Source organism: Oryzias latipes, chromosome 19, assembly GCF_053564925.1.
Source record: "Oryzias latipes strain Hd-rR chromosome 19, Olatipes_Hd-rR_3.1".
Lineage (NCBI taxonomy): Eukaryota > Metazoa > Chordata > Actinopteri > Beloniformes > Adrianichthyidae > Oryzias > Oryzias latipes.
The window spans coordinates 15,109,671-15,124,229 of record NC_136255.1 but is presented as its reverse complement, the minus strand read 5'-3'; the positions used below and the strand labels follow the sequence as shown (position 1 = coordinate 15,124,229).

The following is a 14,559-nucleotide window of genomic DNA, read 5'->3' as shown; positions in this document are numbered from 1 at the left end:
AATGGTAAAAAAAGTTATTTTTAAATAAAAAACAGAAAAATAAGGCACTATGGGACCATTATTTCAACCAAAAAGTAGCTGCCTTTCATGGTTTCTTATTGTGTTTTGTTTTTCACATTTTATTTTGATTTCTGGAAATTACTTTTGTTTTTTGAAACACTTCTTTTTTTTCCTTTTTATTTTTTCTAATTGTGTTTTGATTTCTGGGTTTTTCTAAAAATGTAATGTTTTTCTAACCATTTGTTTTTCTTTTTTTAATGTAGTTATGATCTTTAAAATGCTTCAGTGCTGAGTGATTTGTTAACGGCATTTGCACTTCAGGGCCACCACAACTTTTGACAACTAAATTACCGTATTTGATCATTGTTCTCATGGAAAAACAGTGATTTCTCATATTAACAGATGTAGACAAATTGAATGATAGGATTTGCATGAGTGGTAAAATATCCATTTAGATTATTTTTTCATTAGCTATTCACATTATCTATGCCCTCTACTAGATTATTCGTCTTTAATGTAGTAACCAAACACAACCCAGAAAAGACCTCCTACAACCTCATCCACCCTTGAAGCCTTTCACACGCCCCCAACATTCACTACTCCACAAAAACACCAAAACACCTCACATTTCCTGTGTCTGATTTGACTTTGGATTCTCAAGGGGACAGACGGATAGCCAGGCGAAAACATTCACTTTGTTCTGGAGCATGGGCTGCACTAAAGAGCCTACCTATGCCAGAGAAAATATGTGTGGAAGATAAAAAGGAAAAAAAACAGAGATTTGAAAACTTTGGGGTTTTTTCTTTGCTGTTAGGGACAAAAGCTGACTGAAAGTATGGTGGTAATGATACAGATGATGCTGGTGTTGTTCAGGTTACAGATGGCAGGCGCTTCTTTGCCTGAAACAGAATTAGATGATGTCTGCTTCCAGGTGGAATTGGGGTTCAGCACATTTCTCAGGAGCATCTCTAGCAACTCCACAGTCGTGTAAGTAAATAAGAATATACAGACTTCTCTCTGATGTTTAATTAAGCCGGTTAATTAAGATGACAGAGTCCTCTTTAAGAAGCAAAGCTAGAAATGGTTCTTAACCCAAAGTATGAGGAAAAATGTAAATAAGTGAAACTTCTAAGATAATGCCGTCAAATTAAAGAGGAGGTGATAAAACTGACAGAATGCAGCTTCTAGTAGCTGATTTCATCATAAAAATAAAAAGCTGCTGTGAAGCTCAGATCTAAAAGCATTTTCAATTCACCATTTTCTATCTTGGCACCATGCATAATAATTCAAACGTACCCACTTCCTTTTGGTTGAATCTTGACATGATATTGCTGATTTGATAAAACATTTATCAAGTGAGCACATGTATGCAAGTCTTCTGCTCTGCAGCCATAAATTCCAGATATCCTGTGGGTTTTTTATTTAAAAAAATTTTTTTTTAAATCAGCTTCTCGACAGCGTCTGAGTTTAGTCTCCTTTTCTTTCTTGCTGATAAGTTTCTTTACTGCTATTGTGTGCATGCAGCTACTGTGTAGAATTCAAAAATGAATGGCTATTCAACAGAATGTAAGATATGCATTACAAAGCAAAGGTGTTTGCTAAAAAAAAGATATAAAAGTGTTAAAAAGCAATAATTTATTAAGCTGATCAACACATAGTACACTTACTCTTTTGCTTTTGCCAAGTTTAAATTTTTGGATCAATTCTTTTTTTATGACTGCTGCTGCAGAGTGTGATCAGATTCCCATGACAATCTAGCTTTATCATTTCTCAAGTTCTCTTTTTTTTTCCTAATTGTAGAAATTTGCAGGTTTTCTTTCACCCTGAGTTGTCAAATGAGACTGGACATTGAAGAATCTGGCAATGAATTGGAAAAAGCAATATTTTTTCAGAGCTTGAGCAAACATCAGAATCCTTCCTCATCATTCACTCTTCATTTGAAAGTTTTAGATTTGAATGATTTTGATTTTTTTCTGCGCAGCTGCACCTTTAAAAGTCCAATTTAGCCTTAAATATTCACCCAAAGCTGGCAAGATACATTTGAAAACATCTTGAAGCCTCAAAAAGATGGAAACACAAAGTTTAAAATCAATTCAAAAAATAGAATTTTCACATGAATAATGAATAGTTTTATAATCCACAGGAGCAGCTACTCAAGTGCTGCTGACACACACCAATTCTCAGAAGGCAAGGACATACTTTGTGTCAAAAGTAGTGACTATTCCCAAGAGATATGCTGCAAACTCCCAGGTGGCGATGCGTGTGTTCCCATCTGCTCTGCTTTGCTCAAAGGTCAAGGCTCAGGAACAACTGAAATATTTACAAGAGCGCTGCATTGGATGTTCTTTTCAAATAATCTTCAACAGCACGCTCACACACCCCTGGAGTGAAGAACAGAACCCATCACAAGCATTTAAAAATTCAGTTCACACGTCCGAGTGAATACCAAACGCGCCCCTGCCATGTGTGAAAATTCTTATATCATTATTCCAGGCAATGTTCATTCTTGCATCACATAGATCTGATGTGGGTTTCTTTTGTCTATCTGCAGAAACATAAAACAGACGCAGATCACAGTGATTGATCAGAGCATCTTCACTGGTCTCTGGCACCTGGAGAAACTGTAAGAATTGGTTTGATGTTCCTGTTTCTTCTCCCAACACATCAAATATGGACTTTCCATGTTTGCTTTTTATTTTTCTGATAACACAGGAAAATATTTCAGCCTTTGACCACTTTTTTATTTTGTCGCTGTATTGTACAAATTTAAAAAAAAATACTGATTGAAATAAGTTGTATTATTTTATAACAAGTTGCAAAAAATATGTGTACGCTTTTCTGCAGGAATGACTCCCAGGGGTGATATCAAGCTTTAAATTAGAGACATGTTTTATAAAACACAGAATTATAACTTGCACGATAATTTCTTTCTAATTTTTTGTTTTAATTCTTCTAAGAATTTTGGTTGTAGTATGTTACTGCAGCTTCAGAGACATTTTCCCACATAATTCTCTTTTTTTTCCTCCATCTCTGCCTCTCTCAACCCCAGAACCATATTAGACAACGACAAGCTGCTGAGTATTTGTCCGTCTGCCTTTGCAAACCTCCCTCGGCTCTTCGATGTGTGAGTATTTTTAACAAGCTGGAGCATTTGTTTTATTTTCCTGCCTTGTAATGGAATGGCTCTTTAATTTGAAGACTGAAAAACATTAACATATCATATAATTTTACTGTCTTATTTTTTCAATCTGTTTTCTGTTTAGCTCAATTTCTCAGAATATGGCTTTAAAGAAAATAGGAGCCTTTGCATTTTCCAATCTTCCAGCATTGACAGAAATGTAAGTATTGAGGCAGATTCTTGGCATTAGTTGTTTTGTAAGTGCCTGAAAAATAAATGCTTGTGTTGCAGAGAAATAACCAAGTCAAGGCACCTGACTTCCATCCACCCAGATGCTTTCAGGAGCCTTGTGGGCCTTCGCCGTTTGTGAGTACTCATTGAGAGAAAAATCAAAACTTTATTTTTCTTTTCAAGTTCAAAATAGCTGTTGGGTGACAGGCCCCCAATTTTGTTAGGCAGAAACAAACAGAAACATGATTTATTAATTAGCCTAGTTTCCTTTAACGAAAGAATCAAGTGTCACAACTGTGAAAATGTTTTTTATAAATAAATACTCATGAGTAAATATATATATACATATATTGCTATGAAATTAACAACACAGTATCCCGCATTCCCGATTTGTTTCTATCTTTTGAAATATACTCAAAGTACAGCTGAGATGGTGCATTTCTAAAATCCCTCAGGGACAGTGTCATCAGTTCTGTTGGGCTTGTCCCAATTTGTAAAAACTGGGGCACACCAACTTAACACTGTAAAGAGAAGAAAAAGGTTTTGAGATGTTTCATGTTTAAACAAGGGCAACTCAGGGGGGGCAGGTTATACATAAATAAATCTTTCTCTTGAAACCAGTTTCACAATTTGTGCTTGTTTGAAAACCATTTTAAAAAGGATAGATAGAGAAAGATGTTAGAATTCTTTCAAAAGAAAAAAAAGAATATAGCTTTCCCAATAGTATTTCTTAGATTTTGAGCAATAACTCTAAAAAGCCTGCCATTTGTTCATTAATAATCATATAATGGGTGATGGAGTCACAGTAGGGTACATTATATCAAGAGTCAGTATCAACACATTGATTTTAGACGTGATAACACAGTCTATTTACAGCAAGTTTGTCATTTTTAAACCCCAGCTCTGGTCTTTGCCGGTTTTCTCCCAAAAAACAAGCTGACAGACAGGTGGTTCTATATTATTGTGAGTGAATATGTGGCCATATAACCCACTAAAATATGACTTTACAATGGCTAAACTGCCAACAAAAGCCCTCTCTGATCATCTTTTAATCAATTTCAAAAGGTCTTTTAATGATGTTTTTAGTCAAAAACAAAAAAACTTTGTTGTTTTCTAGGACATAGTGTCTGCTGAACAGCAGTAGTTTATTGGAAATACACCTCTCAGTTGTGGGCAGGACTGTTGGCACAAAGTAAGTCCACTTTGCTTCAGAGCAGGGAGCCTTGTGGTCCACCCAGCATGTTTTATGAGCTCTTTTTCCAACAACATTTTTTGTTTGCTTCTGATTCACAGCAATTTGAACACAAAAAATACTCAGAAATGCAATCTAGAGTTTAATTTTCCTTATATACGTCCACCATCTTGAGAAAGTGCCACAGTAACATGTAAAAACAGTTTTATCTGAGTGAGCCTTTCTACTGCCTTAATGTGGAAATACAGAGGGATCCATTAATTTAGGGAAAAGGTCAGGTCTAAAGAAAAATAAAATCCCGGCAAATAAAGTAGTTTTGACTACAATTTTTTTAATCAAAAGAAAAATAACTTTTTTAACATTTTGGAATTCAGGGAAATTGACACCCAATTCAGCTGCATACTGATAACAACACAGTAATGATAATCTATGAGGCTTCTATCAGAAAAAAATCCCAAACTACATCAAATTTGATAAACATCCAAAGTTTTTCAGTTGTTTACATGGTGTTTCAAATGTTTTAACTCAAAAAAAATGGTAAAATCTCAAATTAAATTTACTTTTAGACACAAAGTACACAAAAAATGAAAGGATTTACAAAATTGCTATATTTTCTGAACAACAAAGTTTTGAAAGAAATTCAGTAAAATAAAAAACAATTTTGAAAACTATTACATTTTAAGTAGAGAACAATGCCATAAATATTATTAGTTTCATGAATTTTAGCCTTTATACACCAGTTTATACACATCTATTGAAATTTTGATTGAAACTAGTTTGTTTTTTGGATTTTTTTTCAATCACTATTATGCATACCTTTTCTCTGGTTGACTTGTTACCAAAGTTGCTACATTGATATGAGATGTCATTGCTTTCAGCCTCTGAATTTTTGCAGGAGCTCCTTTGTGAATCTAATAAGCTTTTGCCACCTCAATCTTCACAGAATCATCACCAACACGGGTTTGAGGATTTTTCCGGACCTCTCCAAGATCCACTCTGCAGTCCATCGTTTCATGTTGTAGGTGTCAGCATGAAGACAGAAATAAACCACAAACTCACGCTCAGAAACGCACCCACACATGCTATTCCCACGAGCATCTGAACACACAGGCATTCAGAGACAAAAATGCACTCCAATCTAATCACGCAAACATGGACTGCATGAAATATCTGGGAATATTAAGAAAAACTTCAAAACTTTAACTTCAAAAGGACAAAAACGTTTCAAAGAGATTGGTGTTTTTGTAAAAAATGCACCAATCACTACTTCTACTACAACGGACACAGTTGTAAAAATAAAAGTGTGAAAAAATATGTTAGCGAGCTGCAACTGATGGTAAATTATAAAAACAATACATTTATTTTGCAGTTTGCAAACATTTCTTTTTTTATTGTGTGAACAGCAGGGCCTCATCCTTGGGTTGCTGCACTTCTAAGATGTTCAAGAAATCTTGCAGCTCGGACAAAACATTCTGTGTTTGGTTCAAAATGTCAAAAAGTACACATAAATCTTTGTGTTAAGTTTTGCCTATTAAAATAAGAGTGTAAAAAAAAAAATCTTTTTCTAGTATGATGAATTGGGGACAAAACATACCGGTACTCAGATTTTCCTCAAAGATCTGGAAACATTTGCCAAGGTTCCCAATTTCCATGCATGTGACAATTTGTTCATTGTGTTAAAACCCTGAAAGATGTTGGTAACTTTTTAAAAACAATGTGACTGACTGAACACAAAGGTGACAGTTTAATATTGCATTGCATATTAGCATAATATTTAATGTGAACTCCTGAATGAGTGAACATTTTGTCCACTGTTTAAAATACTACAAACCTCTTAGTCAATTTTTAGAAATTACTTAGTTCAACTGCAATGCAAAAGCAAACCAGTGAGTATTCTATACTTGGGTTATCACTACAATAAGTCAACAAAACATACTGTTATACCTCCAAAACAGTCTCTGTTTACATAATTGTTTTAACAAATACCTATCAGGTTTTTTTCCCATACATTTATGATGTGATTTTTATCTTTGTGTTGCTTAGTGACTTACAGGACAACATCCACATTCAGGCGATCCCTGCCAATGCCTTCAGGGGCCTCTGCACTCAAACTGTTGAAGAGATGTAAGAAATTAATCTTTTCTATTTATACATTTACTGCCCACATACAGACCCCAGAGGACATGTCATGGACAGAGAGAAATATGCCTGAAATCCCTTGATTTGGATTACACTCTTCCCTATTTCTTAATTTGTTCTTTTTTTAGTGCTGTAAATGTGTTCAAACATCTACTCTGTGTGATACTTTCATTCTAAAACAGGCAATCATCTGATCTTTTATTGTATGAGGGAGTAATGTGTACATTTGGGATTTCCACAAAGCGCAATTTGCTCCAATTGCTATTCAAATTCCATGTATGGTGCACTTTGACTCTCAGCTGCAAAAAATAATAATACATTTGTGAAAAACATAACAGAAAATCAAGAGAAATTCCATCTAAACGTATTTAATATAAGTGTATTAACTGTATATGTAAGAGAGAACAAGTTTGTTACAAAGGAAATAAAAGAATAAATGTAACAGCACAAATTACAATTTTAGTTAACAATAAGACAGGAGCACTAAAACAATGCATTTGGCGTGTCATCCTATCATTGGAAATGTTCTGTCTTCAAACCACGTGACCACAACTTGGCATCTCCTCCCGATGACAGACGGCTAACCAGAAATGGCATCAGGGAGGTGGCAAGTGACGCCTTTAACGGAACAAAGATGCACAGATTGTGAGTCAAAGACTGACGCACAATTGGGAATAGACGATTTACAAGAAATAGTCAGCCTAAATATGTCATGTCTTTTTTTTCTTCCTCTCTAACAGGTCTCTGAAAGGCAACAAACAGCTTACTCACATCAGTGGCGATGCCTTCGTGGGTTCCAGTGAGTTGGTGGTGCTGTAAGAATGACTTCCAACATCTTATGCCTACATTGTTCCGTCTACACGAGAAAATGTGGCCTGTGTAGGAAAAATACAAATCCTCCTTAGCTGTAGCAGGAAAAAAAGCATTTGTGATTGGGCAGCCATTGCTGTTTTTTTTCTCTTTTCATTCTCACCCAAAAGATATTTGGCAATTGAATGATCCCCCTTCAGTTTAATTCCTTCATTGGTTGCTTTTAACTCTGGCATTTATTTTAGATTAATTAGTTTTTTCCAGAATCATTTGTACAAAAATAACTTGCAGCAAGAATCAGAGTTTATTTTCCAAATGTGTGCATTAATATAAAACTGCAAACATAAAGTTACTGTCAAATCACTTGAGCTCTAATAGAAAATATAAAAAACACAAAATAAAATAAATAAAGGTTCACCTAATTTAGGGCACAAAAAGTAGAAATAATTTTCTATTTTGTTCCCCTTCCTTTATTTTTGCAAAATAAAAACACTTTTGTCAATATAATGATTTAAAATTATAATATTCCTTAATTTGGTTCAGTTTAAAACATTTTGTGAAGCATGCTTTTCAAAATAAAGCACAATGGCTTTTTGCATAATGAATCTTAATATGAAATTGATTGGTAGAGTATATTCAACCATATCAATGCTGTGTTGCATTGATCGCATACTCTCTTTAATATACTTTATTAATTTGAAACTGAGATCAACTGCTGTTGATCTGACTTTACAAAAATCAACACATTTTCTTTAAGCTTTTTTGATAAGACACTGAAACAGCCCAGCTGCTTTGGTCTTCCTTGCTTCCCTAATGAGGCGACTGCTTTCAGTGAGTCATTGGACTGGATTTAAGTCTTTAGAAGACACAGAATTTGGATTAAGCTCACAATAGGAAAGTTCTTTTTAACAAGCTGGGCCCAGAGGAGGTGAAAATGTCTCTTAAATGTGTCTTTGCATAAAAATCCGCACTTACAGATGCTGCCACAGACTTATGCTCAGACACTGGATCTGGAGTGTCTAAATGTGTCAACTGCTGGAGGATGTTGATCTAGATGTTTACTTTGAGATTTTTAAGTTTTTGAGGGTTGTGGAAATTATTATAAAAACACAAACCATAATCGAACGACAAAAGCAGCTTGATTATCTGACATATTTCATTTTTATATGTTTTTTTATTCAAATAAAGGGACTCTAAGTTTTGCCTTATATTCCTTTAACTTTACAAAAAACAAAAAAGCATAATACATGTTAAAAAATGCTTGTTTTATCCCTGCTTTTCTGTTTACCTCTGCAGAGACATCTCTGAAACAGCCATCAGCTCTTTGCCCGATAACATCATCAGTGGCCTGAAGAAGCTGTTGGCAGAATCTGCTTATCACCTGAAAATCCTTCCTCCCCCTCAACAGTTCGCCAAACTGCGCTTGGCTAAGCTGACGTACCCCTCACACTGCTGCGCCTTTAAAAACAAGCCGAGAAGCAGGTACAGATGTCTAGATAAACGAACCGTTTTTTGTTTTTTTTAGAGAGAATATTCTAGGAACCATTTCTCTTCAAACTGTCACCATCTGTTGCTTTAAAATGTTCCCACTAGTTGCTCAGCTGTAAATGTTACTTGGGGGATGTAAAAATGTTACATCCTATTGGTTGACTCTGACAAAGCTAAGGATTCATACATGAAAACGAAGAAAACTGAAATCGGTCTAAATAATTCGGTTTCAATGTAGCTGTAAAACTGATTAGCGCCTGACCCACTGTTTAAGTGGAGCTGTGGTTTTGTTTCCATGTAGCAGCCAGACTTTAATGCTGTGTTTTGTGCCAGATCAAAGTGGAGCCCACTATGCAGTCATCCCATGGCGAAATACATCACTGACTTCTACAGGGATCACTGTTCCAACTCCACCTCCATCACCTGCAGCCCAACACCAGACAACCTTAACCCCTGTGAGGACATCATGTCTCCGGTCCCTCTGCGGGTCCTCATCTGGATTATCTCCGTCCTTGCTCTGCTGGGAAACACTGTAGTTCTCGTTGTATTGCTAGGCAAGAGTTTTTGACTCTCATTCCCAATACTGCTGTTGTTTGTATTTCTGGAGTGACTTTTACTGGTTTTGTTTCCTCTTTTGATTTCCTCTTCTTTGTGATCAGGCAGTCGCTCCAAACTGACTGTTCCTCGTTTCCTCATGTGCCACTTGGCCTTTGCTGACCTTTGCATGGGTATCTACCTGATCATCATAGCAACCATAGACATGCTGACTCACGGCCATTACTACAACTACGCCATTGACTGGCAGACAGGCCTTGGCTGCAGTGCGGCAGGCTTTTTCACGGTCTGTATGCATGGATCTCATTGTAACAAACATGAATAAAAATGCTTTTTTAAAGCAAAAGCATTTTTCCTCTGCAGGTATTTGCCAGTGAGCTCTCAGTGTTCACGTTAACAGCGATCACGGTGGAGCGCTGGCACACCATCACACATGCCCTGAGACTCGACCGCAAACTTCGCATGAGGCATGCGTGTGTCATCATGGCAGCGGGCTGGATCTTCTCCTCACTCGCTGCGCTGCTGCCCACAGTTGGGGTCAGCAGTTACAGCAAAGTGGGTACTTTGTTTCTATCGCACATTCCACCTATTAGTTTCCTCAAAAAACCTCATAAAATGCCACATTTTTATTTTAAAACTCCAAAAACATTTTCAATTCTCACAACTGAGAGTTAGAACCCGTAACAGTTTTTCACTACACCACCTTAAAATCTATTTTAAAAAACCTTCCCAGTAGTCTTTTATTTATAATTATGTGGTTTTACACCTAATTTTAAAAAGACCTGTCGTTTTTATAGGAAATAGTTTCTGCAGAGTGGCAGTAGATAATCAGAAATCTGCCTCTGAGTTGTGGGAAGGACTGTTTGCAGAGAGTAAGCCTGTCCCCATTTCCTGTCATCCATTTGTTTACATGCTTTCCCGCTAGCTTACAGCCTCTTACAACTCCAACCTAACACTACCACGTAAACAAAACTTTCGAGCAATATTGGACCTATCCAGCCGTATAATTTTGAGCCAGATGCCAGCTCGGATAAGGAAAACAAAGACGTACATGGATCTAGTCGTCTACAAGTGAATGGAGCAGAGCAGGGAGCTTGTGGCCCACCAATTGTAGCACCTACATCACAACAACATTTCAACAACAGTTTGTCATCCGATTCACAACAATGAAATACTCAGAAATGCCACGTTAACCACAATTTTCGTAATATATGTCCTCCATCATGAGAAAATGCTACAAGAAAACGTTAGAAACCCCCCAAAACACAATTTACCTTTGTGTCCTTTTCTTGTTGAGAGAGGGTTGTAAGGAGAGAGCACACATGGAAAAACACTGTCTATGCAACACCAGTAATGGAAAAAATAGCTGATGGACTTACAGCCACAGACCCAGGGGGCCTGGAGAGTCAAGTGTCAGCTTGTCTTTTCCCCCAAATATAGTTTCTCATGGAAATAAATCTACTCTGCAAAATCATCAGAAGGTGTTTCAGAAGATCTAATTGCACGTCTGGACTATTCTGCTTTGACAGTTTTAATCTTGAAAAAGATGGGAAGTATTTCTGTCAACACATCAGTGATTTCTGTATTTCTATAATATGCAAGCAATATATAAATGTCTAGGAGAAAATTCAGAGAGTAAATACATGGGGTTTTTTTGTGCAAAGATACTTTCCTACTCTCCCCTTGCAGCCGTTTTAACATGTAGGCTGTCAAGCCAGAAATGTGAAGGCCAACTATCCAATCAGAAGATGGCCATTTACATAAAAATGTGTTTTATAACATTTGAGTCAAGTGCATAGAAACATGTGAAATATAGAAAGGTAGTAGACACTGCAAAAATAAACCCCCAAGAAATAAGTCAAAAATTCTTAAAATTAGAACATTTTCTTTAAATAAGTAAAAATTGTCTGCCAATGGGAAAAGAAAGTTTGTCTTTTCTTATTTTAAGTAAATAAATCTAGTCACTAAGACATGTTTTCTCAAACTAATATTATTTTTCTATTGAAAAACTTTCTTGATAAGATTATTTTTTCTGGCAAGACAGAGAGTTTAAAAAAAATTCTTGAAACAAGGATCGGTTTATTTTCTTAAAATTCCGTTTTTGCAGTGTACACATCCAAAGAAATGCAAAAAAAAGCATTATAAAGAAATCCTCAGGATTTCAGCTGAATAAGTAATGGATATGAGCTAAAATCTAAATTTTACAAATAATTCAGTACATTTGTAGCTGGATTTAAAAAACTAAACGAATATTTTGAATTTAACAAATATCTCACAAAACCCTAAATAGCTCTGGAGCTGTAATATAGAACAAAAAAACTGTCTTTTGTAGGAAGACTTCAGACTTTTACAGAGGCACTGTGACTGCCTCCATCACCTTAATGGTGCAGCAGACGCTCTGCGGCAGACTGAAGCACTGTCCAGCAGGTAGAGGGAATCGCAGAGCGCATCATTTCCTGCCCCCCACCTGTCTGCGAAGATACACCAACACAGAAGCCGCCCACTCAAGTCACATCATCCTTTACCTTCTGCTGTCTGGTAGATGTTTCTATAATGTCTGTGGACCGGCTTCCAGACTGATACTCTGTTTTCTTTTTTCTTTTTTGCCTTTTTGCTCTAAGTCTTCAAAACAAGCCCACTAAACCTTATCTCCTTTGCACATGTAGACACAATTACCCAGACAACGCAAGTGAACTTGCACATTAGCTAAAGTCTAAACTTGCAGTCAAACCAAATGACTTTTCTATGCTCTTATTTTGATTTTTTCTCTTGTTCTCATGTTTTAAGAGTTTGTTTCGAGACTTTTACATTCTTAAATGTGTGAATATTGAACTGTTTTGGTGCCCTGTCTTGTATCTGTGGATATGACATAAAATTTTAAACATTTCTTAAAGCAAAGCATCTAAAAGATACTCGCCATTATTTATGGAACACGAGCCAGGTTTGTGCTCTGTGGCTCCAATTTTTTTAATAAACCGTTTCTTGGTTTCACCTTTTTCCCTGGTTCCTTTCAGTGAAATGTGTATAGTTGCCTGGCGTTTATTCACCATTCTTTTCCCAGCTGAATTATGATAGCTAAGCTTTCTATTTAGAAAGTGGATTTACATTTTTTGAGCTGCTGGATCAAGGTCTTGATAATTATTTTGTTTCTGTTCCTTTCCCTGCAGGTGAGTGTCTGTCTGCCCATGGATGTGGAATCTCTGGTTTCCCAGGTTTATTTGGTTTCTCTTCTCCTCCTAAACATCCTGGCCTTCTTCTGCGTGTGTGGCTGCTACCTCAGCATCTACTTGACCTACCGCAAGCCCTCATCTGCTCCAGCTCATGCCGACACTCGGGTGGCTCAGCGCATGGCCATCCTCATCTTCACAGACTTCCTAGGCATGGCACCGGTCTCCTTCTTCGCCATTTCAGCTGCCCTGAAGCTCCCACTCATCACTGTGTCAGACTCCAAACTCCTTCTGGTCCTTTTTTACCCCATCAACTCATGCTCCAACCCGTTCTTGTACGCCTTTTTCACCCGTACTTTTCGACGGGACTTCTTTCTCCTTGCGGCTCGCTTTGGCCTGTTTAAGACTCGAGCGCAGATCTACCGGACGGAGACTTCCTCCTGTCAGCAGCCAACTTGGACCTCACCAAAGAGCAGCCGTGTGATGTACTCCTTGGCCAATACTCTCAGTCTGGATGGGAAACAAGAGTGCTGATTGTCATCCAACTATCCACCAGTACACAGTTTAGTGGATCATCCTGTATTTATTGATGTAGTGGTCCTTTTAGCCAAAACGGTCAGAAACCCATATGGCCGTTTTTTTCATTTTATGAACACTAACGTTTAACAAATTACGCTACCTTTTTTTCAGCCTAGAAAACTGCATTGCTGCTTAAAATGATAACTTCCAATCCAGATCCTCCCTCTTTGAAGACCTTATCTTGTTTTCTCTGATGCAAATTTTTATCTAGAATTGTGTTTGTTAACCTCTGACTTTGTGCAAGCACAAAACAGGAAATGCCTGCTTTTATTTTGAAATAATTTAGACCACCAATGGAGTACTGTTAAAAGTTTATGATTCAAAAACTAATTAAAGCAATGTAGTTTGGATATAACTGGGTTATGGATACCTTTGTAATTTTTTTTAGCTTGGTTGAAATGCCAGATGGGTTGAGTTTTAGGCTTTATCTTGGCTGTATAAGGAGAAGTAAACTCCTGATTTCAGTTGTTTTTTTCATCTAAAAAAAACTTTCCATCTGGAGTCCCAGTAGAAATGAACCAGTTTTACTGCTACAAGTTAAAATGATTAAACCTAAAAATAAAAAAGGTTTGTATGGTGTTACATATGGTGCATTTTCATTTCATATTTATTGATGAAATGGAGAATATTTATTATGACAAAGTAAAGTGCTGCTTTACTAATATTTTACATTCAGTCTGTTACATTCATATCTGTTACAGATATTCAGTTCTTATTTTTATGTAAACAGAGTGGTATCAGTTTTGACATTTTGTCATACTTATTTTTCTCATATATAGAGTATATTTGCTCTTTGTAAAGTTGTTTTTTTTATAAAACTTTTTAACATTTTGTAAAGTTTTTATAAACATTCTTGCTTCTCTCTCAAGCTTTCATTCCTATTTTCTTCCAGAAAGTGGTCTTTATCTTGCAATGCTGTCCTTCACGGAATCCAAAGCTTTCAAGGATGAAGTGACCATACCAAAATCTGCTCTGTGTACCAGAGTGGGTGGGTGGTAGTGGGAGGAGAGAATACAGCTGCTCAGTTATCTTGCTATTACAGGAGGATGAATATGGCAGCAAGATAATATGTACACACACAATCATAGACTCACAAGAAAGCCAGAGTTTCAAGGCTGCAGCTGCAGGAAGGTGCCTGGCTCCTCAGACTAGTTTATGTCTCTGACGTTTAGAGTGTGCAGGTGCATTTTTACACCTTAGCCACCAGGTGCCGCTGTTGCGTGTGAACCTTATGTGCAGATTCTTGACCATTTAATTGTTCAAATAAAATAAAAATAGGA

The 14,559-nt window shown here is 36.6% G+C and overlaps 1 protein-coding gene across 1 annotated transcript; it reads left to right on the top strand.

The window, feature by feature from the left end:
• The first annotated feature begins 666 nt into the window (after positions 1-666).
• fshr (follicle stimulating hormone receptor) lies at positions 667-14,116 on the top strand. Its single transcript, NM_001201514.1, is given in 14 exon segments — positions 667-987; positions 2,552-2,623; positions 3,050-3,124; positions 3,264-3,338; positions 3,410-3,484; positions 5,485-5,559; positions 6,585-6,665; positions 7,257-7,325; positions 7,421-7,495; positions 8,787-8,972; positions 9,312-9,532; positions 9,638-9,819; positions 9,897-10,088; positions 12,701-14,116. Coding segments are annotated over 14 exon segments (2,064 nt in total). The 5' UTR covers positions 667-835; the 3' UTR covers positions 13,235-14,116.
• The last annotated feature ends 443 nt before the right edge of the window (positions 14,117-14,559 follow it).